The sequence below is a fragment of the Artemia sp. Qi Xiang Cuo genome, chromosome 20 (genome assembly GCF_049724085.1).
Source record: "Artemia sp. Qi Xiang Cuo chromosome 20, ASM4972408v1, whole genome shotgun sequence".
In the NCBI taxonomy this organism is placed as follows: Eukaryota; Metazoa; Arthropoda; class Branchiopoda; order Anostraca; family Artemiidae; genus Artemia; species Artemia sp. Qi Xiang Cuo.
In genome coordinates this window covers 53,933,953-53,948,519 of record NC_142813.1, presented here as the reverse complement: position 1 = coordinate 53,948,519, position 14,567 = coordinate 53,933,953, and the positions used below count along the sequence as shown (strand labels likewise).

The 14,567-nt window shown below is 34.5% G+C and overlaps 1 protein-coding gene across 3 annotated transcripts in view; it reads left to right on the top strand.

The window, feature by feature from the left end:
- The window catches only part of LOC148940362 (uncharacterized), a 210,374-nt gene extending 202,188 nt beyond the window's left edge, over positions 1 to 8,186 (top strand). For all 3 annotated transcript variants that reach the window (XM_089106167.1, XM_089106166.1, XM_089106165.1), the window contains 2 exons: positions 1,452 to 1,646; positions 3,931 to 8,186. In XM_089106167.1, coding sequence (XP_088962293.1) covers positions 1,452 to 1,646; positions 3,931 to 4,128 — 393 coding nt within the window. In that variant the 3' untranslated portion in view covers positions 4,129 to 8,186. The remainder of the gene's footprint in view (positions 1 to 1,451; positions 1,647 to 3,930) is intronic.
- Positions 8,187 to 14,567: the final 6,381 nt, after the last annotated feature.

Genomic DNA, 14,567 nt, shown 5'->3' with positions numbered 1-14,567 from the left:
CAAAGAAGGTGTTTTAAGCAGTTTTATATTACCTAGAGGACAAAAATGTAAATTAACAATTGCTCAAAATGAACAAACTGAGCCGTCAAATGAGACAAGATCGAGTAAACGACCTAAGGAATTTAGATTGACGAGTGAAAATGAACAAATCTTCACCATCAAATGTGACAAGACCAATCCGAGCAGCTAAGATAAAGGGCATTGAAAAAACGTCTGAAGTAATGATAAACGAAAATGAAGATCAAAGAAATATGGAGTTAGAATAATTGCGAAAACGAAAGTTACAACGAGTCAAAAACGAACTGAGGTAAGCGGCAGCGAGAAACACAAGTAACAGAGAGAATCAGAGCGTGTCAAAAATGAAAGTTACGAACGAAGAATTGTGCTGTTAGAAGAAAAGCGAAAGTGGGAATCAAAAAGGAAAAAGAAGAAGAAAAAAATATTACTTTGGAAGAACAACGTCATCGCAATCTTCGACGCTAACAAACTGTGGATCAAATCCCAGCACAAACCTATAAAGATGCCATAAACCACGCAAATGTTAATTACAAGTCCTGAGGAAATAGTAGTCAAAAAAGGAGATTCATTTGGAGCTTTTTGCTTGTTTGTCCGAATTGCTTTGTCACCTTCACAATTTCCAAATGAATTGGTTTGGCCTTATATAGGACATCAGTTGCTCTCTAAAGATCTCCACAACAAATCCGAAACTTGAACTCTTGTTTTGCGTTAGCTTCATTCAACGTAAGCGACGATCAAACCGCCAATAGTCGGAATGTTTTCAGCTTCAAAGTAGTTGCTCAAATTTATCACAAAATCAATTTAGCGTTCCATCCATCTCAAATCCGTGAAGGTGATTTTGAACCACCTTCATATGGCCAAATGTACTTTTTAGACCCCGAAGAAGCTGTCAAAGAACGTCTTGCACAATCCTTTAAATTATGGGATCTTTTGTAACACAATGGGTCTCTTGGAAGAAATATTGCGAGACACAAACAACCCTACCGAGGGGTACATGAAAATTCAAGAAGCGGAGGATGATATAAATCATCCGCTTCATCTTCTGCTTCACTGGGACAACAGCATCGGTTAGACGTTAAGTGACAATGCAAATAAATATGTAAAAGCCTGCCATGCCAGGGACCGGCGGTGGAGTCGCTGATCCCCCTGTATTTTCATAGTCTTATTAAAAAAATTTATCCGTAATTAATATATTTCCGTTTCAATTATAAATAGAAAGACAGTTTGATCTAAGAAATTAAAAGGAGAGAAATGCAGGGGACTTTTTCAATAGCCCCTTGTCTGCTAAAATTTATGTATCATACCTTTGTTTTAAAAGGCATAATGTATGTAATTTTATCTCCTTTCCAATGTGGTTTCACGGGACATATCGCCCTCGGCTGAAGTTATCCTATCTTAAATTCAATTAGTTGATTAAATGCTCCCTATTTCAGACCGGAGAATGCGCATTGTTTTATTCTACCGCCTGTGCTACTGAGGAAGATGCAAGACCTTACATTGGCAGAATAAATTCCATGTGGTCTACCCAAAAGGGTAGTCGAGTCCCTGCTTTTGTCAAAGTGCGCTGGCTCTATTTCCCCGAAGATATTGACAAAACTGTGAGACCAGAACCAGGAACTATATTAGAGGTAAATCACTGGTGTTATGTTGAATATGTAAGCGGACTTGATGCAAGCGGATGTTTCAATGATTAAGTGGCAGGGTTGCCACCCGGTGAAAAAATCACTAGATTTTAGTGATTTTTTGGTTTATTTAGTGATTTTCTTCGATAATCTAGTGATTTATCTGCTGATTTATGGATTTTTTTTGTTTTAGGTGATATAAACAATTACTATAAATAGCGATAAAGCACTAGGGGTGGCAACCCTGTTAAATTGGTGTTCCATATTTAACTCTTAGCTATTCTCGAGTCTGTCCGACTCTCCCAAGGTCATGAAAATTACCCGGACGCGTTGTCTGATACATCTCAGTGTTAGTTTTGAGTTGTTGGCTCGTTGTCTGATATATATATATATATATATATATATATATATATATATATATATATATATATATATATATATATATATATATATATATATATATATATATATATATATATATATATATATATATATATATATATATATATATATATATATATATATATATATATATATATATAGCGTTCTTAGTCCTCTCATTTTCAAACATGCGATTTCCAAGATTCTGGACTGCATCTCGTTCTCCCTTCTACTTCACGGTACCGACCTGTCTTACCTTGCATACGCTGACGACGTCCTTCTGCTCAGTAGATCGAAAGCTGACTTACAAGATAACCTGAGTCGACTCCACAGTGACTTTCTTTCTATCGGGCTCTCTATCAATATAGAGAAGGGCGAGTTTTTAACCTTCAACGTACCTAAAAGTGAATATGTGACCCTCGGCAATCATGCAATCCCTGCAGTGTCTGAGCTACGATATCTGGGTATCATGATTACAGAAACGATCGTAAAAACCAGGCAATCCATCGTCAAGCAAACAACTACCGCCATTAAACTTGCTTACGGGTCTGTAGTACTGAATCGCGGACGCTACTCCAGGAAATCTCTAGCCTCAACTTATCGTTCAGTTTGCCAGCCACATGTAATCTACCTTGCCGGTGCATTCCATGTGCTGACAGTGAGAGACTGTGAAAAAATCCGAAAGTGCTGCTATAAGTATGCAAAATTTCTACTGTATATATACAAGCGATACCGGAATTCTCGACTGGAAAAATATGGACTTCCGGAGCCATCCAAGCAATGGTCGACCATTCGGGACAATTCAGTGTTCAAAGTCAGATTGATGAGACGTCGTTTTTCACCTGCATTTGTTTGAGTTTTGGCTTTTACACGGGGGGGGGGGGAGGGGTGTTTGACTTTTCCTCACAATTCTTTAAGAAAGACTGTCAAACACAAGGGCCGTTGAATTTGATAGAGAAGTAGTTTAAAAGAACTTTAAGACTTCAAGTCTATATTTTTAAATATATATTTAAATAGAGGGAGTGCTGAGGAAGCGGCAGTCCCCCTCATATACGGAATAACTTCTGTTCATTTTAAGTTATAAGGCTGCTCCTTACTTTCAGTTGAAAAAACTTGTTCTTTTTATTTAAAATGAAGAAAAGATGACAATTTCCCTATTGTTTTATAGCTAAAATCCAGTTTCTTATATCTACTGAATTAAAATCTTCAAATTTGGTGTACAGGCTTTTTTTTAGATTGAAAATGCTCTGAAAATTGGTTGAAAAAGCACAGTTTTACTATTTTTCAAGTAAGTTTAAAGCCTAGGTTTAAAGAAAAGTCTAAGTAATATTGTATACTTGTTGATATTATACCTGTTGATATACTTGTTGAATGGAGAGATCCAAGACTAATATATCCAATTATATAAGTATCTTATCCTTTCGGGGGAAGTTATATCTGCAGGTTTGTTATATTCACATGTTCCACAGGAAGTAGATACTTCAAATACCAAGGACAAGGCCGTATCCTGGGGGGGGGGGGCTGTTTTTTTTTTAAGAAAAAAATCATTAATGAAAAATACCTCATCTACAGTTATGTAGTTTTCGCAGTTATGTACTTTCAGTTTGCAGTTATGAAGCATTCAGACTTAAAATCCGGAGGATCTGAATTTAATTTTTCACTTTATTTTGCATCTCAATAATCACTTATTCTAAAGAGAATTGGATTAGTTTATAATATATCTGATTATGTAAATATTTCTTATATTTGATAACGTGTTTCTAAATTCGTTTTATAATATTAAAAAATATGTTTAATTTTGATATTTAATTACACTTTCTATTATAATATTAATTATTTAGAGATTTAAAAGTAAATATAAATGTATAAAAATTATATAGATATTTAATAAAAACTTTCTTATTTTTAGGGTGGTCTTTTTGAATCTAATCATACTGACGAAAATTCTCTCACGACAATCAACAGAAAGGTAGAAGTGATATCAGCATCAGAATACCGTTCTCGTATCCCATCAAAGGGCGAAGATTCATCATCAGATGTGTATTATAACGCTGGAGTCTACAATCCGGCCACAAAACAATTAGACATTCGGCTCGATATTGTGTAAATTTAAGTTTGACAATTTTAATTATCTTTTCAGCAAGGATTCCCCACCTTTTCTAGACCCACTCACGATCTTACAAACCTTTTGAATGGGCTATAAGATCTCCTGATATACTATTTTATTAATGTACCATATTATTCAACTGTGACGAAAACCTTTTGTAAAATCTTTCCGAAATCAAATCAAAATCTTTTTTTGTCATTATACGGGTGCGCAGGGGCGTCGTTTGGGGGTGGCTAGGGGGGCAGTGGCCCCTCCCAATAATGCGGAGAAAAAAATATTACACATCCCATGCCCTTTGACTATCCAGATATGGACCCCTCTTGCCCCTCCCCCAAATAAAATTGCTGGAGATTCGCCCCTGCGGGTGCGTGCACGCCTGGTTGGGAAACCTTGCTTTAAAGTGTATGTTTATTAAGCGTTCCTTTACCCATTCCTAAGTTTTGCTTGGCAGGCCAAAAATAACTGAATATTTACTAAAGAAGGTCGTTAGTTACCAAACAGAAAAATTTATCTGCAAATTGTGGAAATCCTTGATTTTTTTTTTTTTTTTGCATACTCGTAGGGTCGTATCCAAGATTCTTTTCAGGGGGAGGGGGTAAAAAAGGATTTTGTTGGGAGGGGGTTACAAAAAAATTTAAAAAAAAAGCATAAAGAATGTGTGGTACTATCCCATTTTATGGGCCTTTATAAGTCATGTTTGGTTGATGCTAATGAAATAAAATAAAATAGGATGAATATATAATAGCTTAGAAACAAATCTGGGCTATATATTTGCACGTTAGGGGTGTGGGGGTAAAGCATTGCATATATTATGCATAAATACGTAACCTAACCTAACTTAACCTAGGTACCTTTTCCCTCCATCTAAACTCCAAAAAACCACAGTTTAATATCATATACGCAATTAAAACCTTGTTATCATTGCCTGTTCTATAACAGTTAAGACGTGAAAAACGGGTTTTATCATTGCCTAGTCTACAGTGATTAAGCCGAGAGGCCCATAAAATGGGATTGTACCAAATTTGTTTATATATATTTTCGTTACGTTTTTACGAGTCGGACAAACATTTCGAGGGGGGAGGGGGGTTAAACCCCCCTCCCTTGGATACGGCCTTGCACACTCGTGTCATGTTCGAATCAGAGGCGCCTATTCACAAGGTGTGTTGGTTGTATTTTCAAAATTTTAAAGGGGGAGGGGGGTATTTGATTGCTTCCGTTTTTTACAATGAAAACAACAAAAAAGGCTATTTTGAAAAATCTAGTGGGGGCAGAAAATTTTTTTGCTCCTCCATTTCCAAATTGGCGCCCCTGGTTCGAACGTATTTTGAGAGGTTGTAGCCAAGTTTGTTTATGAAACACCGTTGTAAAGTTGCTAATTTACGTTGCTTTGAATCTCTTCCTTAGTCCCTGAATATGGCCTGGATGTAGTACTAAGTAAAGTCAGAATTTTTATTTAATTCATTCGCTTAGCGACTAACTAACTATTAGTGTTCCAGTCATGTAACGGTTTTTTCATTGTGATTAGTTTTTGACAAAGCACTGGCCACCCAGCTAAATTACGTATTTGTAAGTTGGTGAAATTTGATAAAAAAAAATATTGACCCAGACAGGCTTTGAAAGGTACCTTTGTGAGATTAGAAATACGCCAATAGTGTCCTTCTGATAAACTCTACTGATTAGCTACTTCTTTAATTCCTATGCCGTTGTTTAAAAATCATTCTGTAGTCTTATTTTGTTCATGGGATTATTTCATTTAAATTTAAAATTCCAAAGGCTTGAATTAAATAAAATTTTAAAAACTAGATTGAAAATTTAAAAATTACCTTAAATTTAAAAATATTTTAAGCTTAGTCTACTTCTTCTTGATGTTCACCGTCAACTCCAATAATAAATTGCAATTTGTGCAAAGCTTTATGGAACTTTGTTTAGGATTAACTAACTGAGATACTTTTCCTCAATCTAAGGATTTTTCGTTTTCTTAAGCTCCCGACTTAATAAGGATTATCCAAACTTTTGAAGAAAAACTCGTCAACTTCTAAAGGAAGAGAATTTATTTATTTGAAAGATCTCTTAAATTGTAGACGAAGAAGTTTTCTTTTGAGAGCAAGAAGATAAAAAATTATTGGTATTCAATGTTAGATAGAGATTTGTTCTCTGAAATTATTTGAATTTTCCTTGCTTAATAAAGATCAAGAATTGTTCCGGGGAAATATCAAAAATTGTTCCAGGGAAAAAAATGTTCTTTGGAGCTGAAATATGGATGCAATCATTAAGGCGTTTATGTCAAAGTCTGGAAATACAGGATTCGAATTTCCAACAGATTATAAAAATATCAACTCATCCCCATACTGACTGTAATTTTGAAATGTCTGTAGGCCCCATTGATTAATACTCTTCGGATACGAATTGTGCAAATTCTATCAGTATAAGATTAGTAGGGGGGGGGGGTAATCTATAACCCAGAGGCTTTATCTTTTGAATAAAATCTACGTAAGATGTTTTTGATGAATTTGTAATAAATTTTGCATTTTATCGGACACTTTTGTATTATATTTCGATTTTTTTTTTTTCGAAAATTTGAATTATATCCTATTGAATAGATTCGAATTTCTGTTCACACCATCAACGTTTTTTAGTCTTACAATGTTATCAGCTCGTACAATATCTTTTTGATAAAAATAAATCCAGCAAGTATTGCGAATTTCTTTTTCTTGCTGAAAAATATAGCAAAAATATTTTTCGCAATAGAAGTGCCTTTAGCGTGTCTAGACAAAGAGAAAAAGAGAGATGATTCTCCTATACTTCCGTGCTAAGTATTGTGCTTAAATTACATTGGTTTGTGACATATTTCCCTAAGCCAGTCGTATTGTTCGTTAAGCGCATGTCAAAAGGGAAGCCTGAAAGCTCCGCCCTTTTAAATCGGTATTAGTTCTCCTGTACTCCAATGTAAAATGTTTAGCCATTAGAAAGAACGAAAAGCTTTCGAGTCGCACATTTTTTGTTTCTGTCTTTTATTCAGGAGATAGTAAATTTAAAATCTTGGGAAAATATTTTAATTTCGGAATTATACTTGTAAAACACTAAGTCTGTTAAATAGGATTGGGGAATGAATATTGATGTGTCGCACCTCTATTCTTTGTATTGTTCATCTTTTTTTAGGGGGGGGGGATTGCTAGCTATTTGACTGTCAGACAATGCATTCATATGTTTATTGAAATGTATTTAATATCAATATACGGCCTTTTGATTATCGTTTTTTTTGCTAAAAGAATTTTGAGGATTATTTTGACATTTGTGTTTCCTGAAAAAAGTCACTTTTCCGAAGATCAAACTGTATCGTGTAAAATATTCTTAATTAAGATTAATTAATTAACCGATTAATATCGATTGAATTAATGTACTGATTTAGTACTTGTTAAAATTGATTTAGTCAGTATTATTATTAAAATATAAAAACGAATTTAAAAGACTAAAATAATATAGTTAATCTAAATTGGTAGGTTAATATAATTAAACTCGATTGACATGATCAAATTACGTATTGAATACACGAGGAAATTCTTTCAATGAATAATTTATGCGTACCTGAACCGTTGCCTTTATTTACTGAAATTACCAAAGAGCCTATATAACGACACGAAAAAAGATTGTGGCGTATACTCTTCGTAAGGATCGGAGAAATATATTTCACCCCTTCTCCCCAAACTTGGCTGTTTACCCCCCCCCCCGAAATTTTTGTTCGACTCGTTAACACGTAACAAAAATGAATACAAATATTTTTATTGGTTTCTTAAAGTATTTTTTTGTGACCCCCCCCCCCCCCGAAAAAAATACTGGATACAGCCCTGAATACCGATTATATCCAATCGCTATAATCCAATATAACTTTTAGGTTTCAAGGTGAAAATATCGAAAAATACACATGCCCTCGCATTAACATCCAAAGATTAACCGTCCCATGAGAAACTGATATGATAAATAGCATTACGTTGTAGTTTGCAGATAAGCCATTGGCTAATAAGCGTTACGGACATTTACAAATTATATAAAAAAATGACTTTTTAGCTAAAAGAATGTTGACATTTATTTTGACATCCTTACCATAAAAGTGACTCTTCCTGGGGTCAAACCTTATCATATTCAATATAGCCTACTGAAAGAATCCTCTCAAATGAATATTATATGTGTACCTGACTCATTGCCTTTAATTTACTGAATTCACTTTACTAGATTTTTCAGCCAATTTAGTAATTAATACTTATTTGCTGATCAGAACTATTGAGCAAAATTTCAAGGTAGTTGAATTATCTGTGACTATCACTGAAGTTGTATATAATTTGTATATAAAATTATATATTTGTGTATTAATATCCCTAAATTAACTATTTACTAATGTCAATATTATTGTCATAATGACGTCTTCCTTAAAAAAAAAGTTAATCATTCATTTATTGCGAATTTTTATTCGCAAATGAGGTTCCAACTTCCAATTGAAAATTCAGTGATGGCTTTTCTCTTCTAAAAGGGGGTGAAGAATGCCAATTTTATCTAACTAGTTCGCCCGTACCTCTCCTTCTTTACGTCCATATTTACGAATGCCCCTTCATTTTTTCTAGAGTTAATGTATTTTTAGAGTTCTGAATAATTTGGAACCCCTTCCCCCCTCCCGTCACCAAATAAATTCCTGCTGTCGCTCGCTCTATTATAAACTTATTCTGACTTTTCTTAAATTAATGCACTTATTTCAAACTTCTACTGGCAAGATTAAGACTGAATTCATATTTTAAATGTAATAGATTTTTAAAACTATATATATTTTTTTAAACTCGATTTTTTGTCGAAACTCGAATAAAATTGATATTTTAAACTATGTATTAGAAACTCGTCAGCTCCTTCAATATTAAAATAAACCGTTTATTGTACTGATATAACCAAATTCTGTATTCGTAGCTTCAACCGAATTCCGTATTCGCAACCGAATTCTGTATTCGTATCAATTCGTAGAAGCTGGCAATTCGTAGTTGGCAATTTAAGTTGGCAATTCGTAGAAGTCTTCAAGTAGTAGCCAATAAAAGTATCATTTCTTGCTTAAAGGTACATAACCATGAACTTACACGGGGGAGGGGGGGGGGGAGGGTTGGCAAAAAAAAGGTGAAGTACATGAAATTATAAGCAGAATTTTAACAACCTAGAGATTTGGAGAAAGGGTTGAATGTCCTCCTCTTTCAGCAAACATGTTCTCCTGGTCTAAAGGCCGTATCTTCCACGTTAGTGAATGGTGTAAAAAAACTAAAAGTCACCAAAAAATAATATACATCACTAAAGCTAATAAAGTAGGCTAAATTTAACCTAACACTAAAAACACATAATGTTTTATGGAACGCGGCATCTTTTCGTTGAATCTAAAGAACTTGGTGACAATGGTGTCAATTCACGAAAATGGTGGGGGCAGGGGGTAAAATTTGTTTTTCAAAACCTTGGGGAGATTTTAGTTTTTTTTCGATTTTTTCAGTAGCATACTAAAAACACTATTTCTTAATAAAAATACTAGAATGAAGGTATTATTCAAAATCTAGTGGAGGCAATACCCCCCCCCTCCTGGCCAATTGACGCGCCTGATTGGTAAATAGAGGTACTGGCAGAACTTTGGAGGTTTACCCCAAAGAGAACAGGAAACTTCCCACTCCCATTAGTTTACGTCACAATTCCTAACCAAATAATATACCAGTATTCTTTCTGCTTCTCTGTCGTATCCGTATATTCTTTAACATGACCATTTCCAGTTCTATTAAAATAATTTCATTCTACTTTAATTTTTTTCTAATTGCTTTTCTATTGTAGATACTGTTCCAGTTCTATTCTATTCCAATTCTATTAAAATAATTTCATTCTACTTTTATTGTATTTTTATTGCTTTTCTATCGTAGATATGCTATTCATTAATGGACAATCTTACAACTGTAGTAATGTTATTAAAAGTATATAAAAGTATAGGGCTTGAACAAAGGAGGAACAGCTCTGAACAAAAGCTAAAACAAAAATTCTAAAACCTTTTAAATGAAATAAAAATTGCCGAAAAGTTGTGACTCCGGAATATAGCATATTTTTAACAGCCTAGCCTTTTCTGTTCAAATAATAAAAAAAAACACTGTCCCTCGTGTTGTATTAAGCCTTGAAGTCAATCTGAACAAGTCTACTTTTACTACATTTTTCTCTTTGGTGTCAAAGTACTCAATTGACGCTGAACTTAATGCTACCATAAGGATATTTCCTTAAAAAAGGAAATATTGTAGAAAAGGAAAAAAAATGCCAGGAAGTACTCTATATTTTTTTTATGACCCAGTTTAATTCAAGACCTTTCTAAAATATTTCCAGATATAGGATAAAAAATTGACAGCAGAAAGTTTCTATTAATAAAAAATGAGTTTCTATAATAGAAAGTTTCTCCAAAAAAAAGAAAATTCCTTTACAAATTGAGCAGAAAATTCGGCGAAACTCATCTCCGTCCGTTTAACAGGAACACCTCCTCCCAATATTCGAAGTCTGTTCCTTCACGTTGATTTAGACCTGATTTTATTTAGTAAGACGTATAGCTAATTGTATCATTGTAATACGGCTAATTTGCTCACCTTAACAAGGTAATTAGCAGCACATCTGTCAAAACAACAAAAAGCATACTTCATGGAAAGCTACTTTGAGACATGGGCCCGTTTGTATTTCCCCCCTCCTGTTCTAAGATGAACCCTGCTGTGTTGGTTACCAGGGGTGTAGCTCCAGCATTTTTATTGAGGGGGGGGGAGAGGGGTCCACATCCGGGGAGTCAAGGGGCATGGGCTATATAATAATTTTATTCTCCAAATTATTGGGGGTGCAACTGCCCCCCCCTCCAAATGAAGCTACTGTTAGTTACTTAAGTCTGACAAACCCTCTCCTCTTTTTGATTTATTTCAGTTCAAAAATCAGTGAATTTTCTTTTCATCTAGTGACCACAGCTGCTCAAATTCAAATTTTTATTTTGAATCGTGGAAGCACATATTGACTAATAGCAAGTAATCAGTTATAATCTTTGAAAATGTGGAACGACCTTTCTTTTTAACTGAGGTTAAGCTTATAATTATTGTAAAAAGTTTGTTTTGCCAAGCAAAGGTTGTTTTAGAAAGTTTATTTAGTTTTGTTGTATAAAAAAGGTAATTTTTGGTTTTCAGATTTTTGAAAACTTTATTTGACTATTTACTTACAATTTCGTTCTCTCGTTTTACTTCTTATGATTGAAAGTTGTAAATTTGTTGCTAATAATCCCTGAAAAAAGGCAAATAATATTCAAATTTACTGCTTAAAGATTTATTATGTTGGGAAGATGCTCAGGTTGATCTTATTTAGTTTTTTTTTCGAAACATTTCACCAAACATAAAAACAAGACGTTTATTTCCTGTTAATATGTCTCTTTATTTCATTTAGTTTTCAGTTAATATTACCAGTGATCAAAGTCATTTTTGTCCTTTTCAAGAGTTAATAACCGTACGAAAAGATAGTTTTGGGCGTTGCAATTGTTAGAACAAGAAATTAGATTATTATTAGAAATTAGTTATTCTTTTCGTCATTTAAATTCGATATTATCCTCGGAGAAAGTTTTAAAGGTAGAACGGTTTCACACATGAAAATGTTACAACCATATTTACCAAATTTGACGTCTAATAAAGTAAATTTTGGACGTTTTTTATTTAAGAGTCGAAGTTTGACGTTTTTTAATTACAAAATTTGACATTTTACAAATTAACTTTATTGAGCAAGTAGTGAGGCAGATAACAGGGGAGTAAATTACTATGCAGTAGGAAGAGGGAAGATTACGACGACCAATTTTTGTCTCCCGTATTTCCGATTGCCCTTTCCAACGGTTTCAAGCATAAACTATTTTTATGACTAGATTTGTGATTATGAATGTATCACTATTTATGATATATTTTTATCCCTACAATAAAAACTACCGGCCATTCAATGTGACAAGTATGGTATGTCTCTTAGCCAGATTTACCAACGCTAAGTACAAAATTCATCAAGACATTAATAGAACCTATCATATACTGAAAAGTAACCATAGACGAATGGATGCCACACTAGACATGCAATCCTATGTATTTTGGGACGCAGGTCGAATCTGGTGTAGTAAATCTCAAGGTCTGACTTAGACGAGGCTAGTGCTGTGATTCTGCAAGCTCAGCCACCTGAGGTATAGAGGCAATGAACCTTTGAGGCCTGAACTTCGATCCAGTTGGGTCCGTCCCGTGACAAATTACTTCACAATGAGATAAACAAAAACTTTCTTGGCAGAGAATATCTTCAGGTCTCCGAGGTTTGACATTATACCATTGTGACATAGCTGGATTTTACAGACATGGTCAATTATTATATAAAATTTATTTGAAATCTTAATTCACGTCGCTAATTTTATTTATACCTCGCGAAAAATTGGGTTCTGCCACTCATTGAACATGCGTCAATATAACTTAAAAGCGACTTTTTTCATGCTCAACGCTTAGTTTATGTTTTTCTATAAATTCAAAATTTACTTGTACAAATGTCATATGCAACAATATTTCTTGTGTGAAACTATTCTTCCTAAAATCCAGCATCTCGTATCCTAATTTGTTTCGAGTAGTTTTCGCTTAATTTGTTTATATTTCACTTTTATTTACTTTTCAAGTTATTTTGTTTTTGACGCTTCTATGATAAAGAGTTCCAATGTAGAAGATAGTTCATTTGTGTTTTTGCCTCTTGGCAACTGTTATGGTGTCATAGTTATGTGATAATTTGAAAACAATAAGATTATATTTAAGTTGTGGAGGTAATATAATTATTCCATTTAAGTGTTTGTTATTTTTTTTTCTATCGACAATAGGGAGCAATGGGGCACCAGGACGGTGCCCCATGAAGGGAGTCTTCTTTAAAACTAGGGAGCGTTGAACAGAAAAAAGAAAAAGGGGAAGGCGGGGGTCTGGACATTTCCCCCCTTGGTCACACCGTGTGAAAAGGGAGTAAAATATAGAAAAATAAAAAAAAGGGAAAGAAAAAAAGACAACTGATTGAAACACATGACAATTAATTATCCTAGACAGGGAAAAAATACAGAAAAACAGAAAAAAAAACTTTAACCGAAAAGAAAAGGCATAACTATGCTTGGCCAAATAAGTGACAATAGACAAAGACTTAGCAAAGCTGGGGTCTGGGTATCTCCCCCTGACGCACACCGCGCGAAGAGGGAGTAAAATAAAGAAACATGAAAAAGAAACGAAAAAAGGAAAATAAAAACAACTGATAGATACATATGCACAATGGAATATCTTTGGCAGGGAAACAAAAATACAGAAATCAGCAAAAAAAAAGCATTAAACGAAAAGAAAAAGGAAAAAAAGGGTAAAAGAAAAGTCATAACTATGCTTGGCCAAATAAGTGACAATAGACAAAGACTTACTAAGGCGGCGGTCTGCCCCCCCCCCCCCCCTACGCACACTGCGCGAAGAGGGAGTAAAATGCAGAAACATAAAATAAAAGACAACTGATAGATACATATGCACAATGAATTATCTTAGGCAGGGAAGAAAAATACAGAAAAACAGAAAAAAACTTAAAACGGAAAATAAAAACAAGAAAAAAGGAAAGAGAAAAATAATAAATATGCTTCGAAAAATAAGGGACATTAGACAAAGACTTAGAAAGACGGAGGTCTCGAAATCTTCCCATTTGAACAGACCATGTAAAGAGGGTGTAAAGCACAGAAAAATAGAAAAAAAACGAAAAAAGGCAAATAAAAAGCGACAACTGATAGACGCAAATGCACAATGAATAATCCTAAACAGGGGCATACCGAAGCGGGAGTGAAGAGAAAAAAAAGGAACATTAATTGTTCGTAGTGCTAGCTACCGCTGGCACCAATGTTCGTGGTGTTTAGTTACCAGTGTTATACCGGTAGGTCACAACACCACTGGCGTGGTAATATACGGGTGTCACCACTTATTGGAGGGGAAAGCCCGGTCCCAAATTATAATGCTATGCCCGTGTCTACCACACCGGTTCCGCAAATATCGGGTTTGGTACTACCCTATTTACAGTATACCCTGTCCCAGGGTACGATAACGCGGTCGAGTGGTAAAACGACCACTTTCTAAAGCCGATTGTCTCCGCTTTGGTTTACGGATATAAAATCTTGGAGTCAAAAACCGTCCCTGGCAATATAATAACGACGGTACCTCGTAGCTCTATTCCTACCCTGCCTGGGTTACGGAAAATAGTACACAGTTTCTATAAAATACCTTACTTGTATTCTTCCAAAAGGGTTCACATATAACAACCTCAAAAACGGAACTAAAGGTAAAAATCTTACAATTAATCAATACACTTTCAGACGCGCGCTTGCGCGCGCACCTCTGACCAAAGGCGATGAA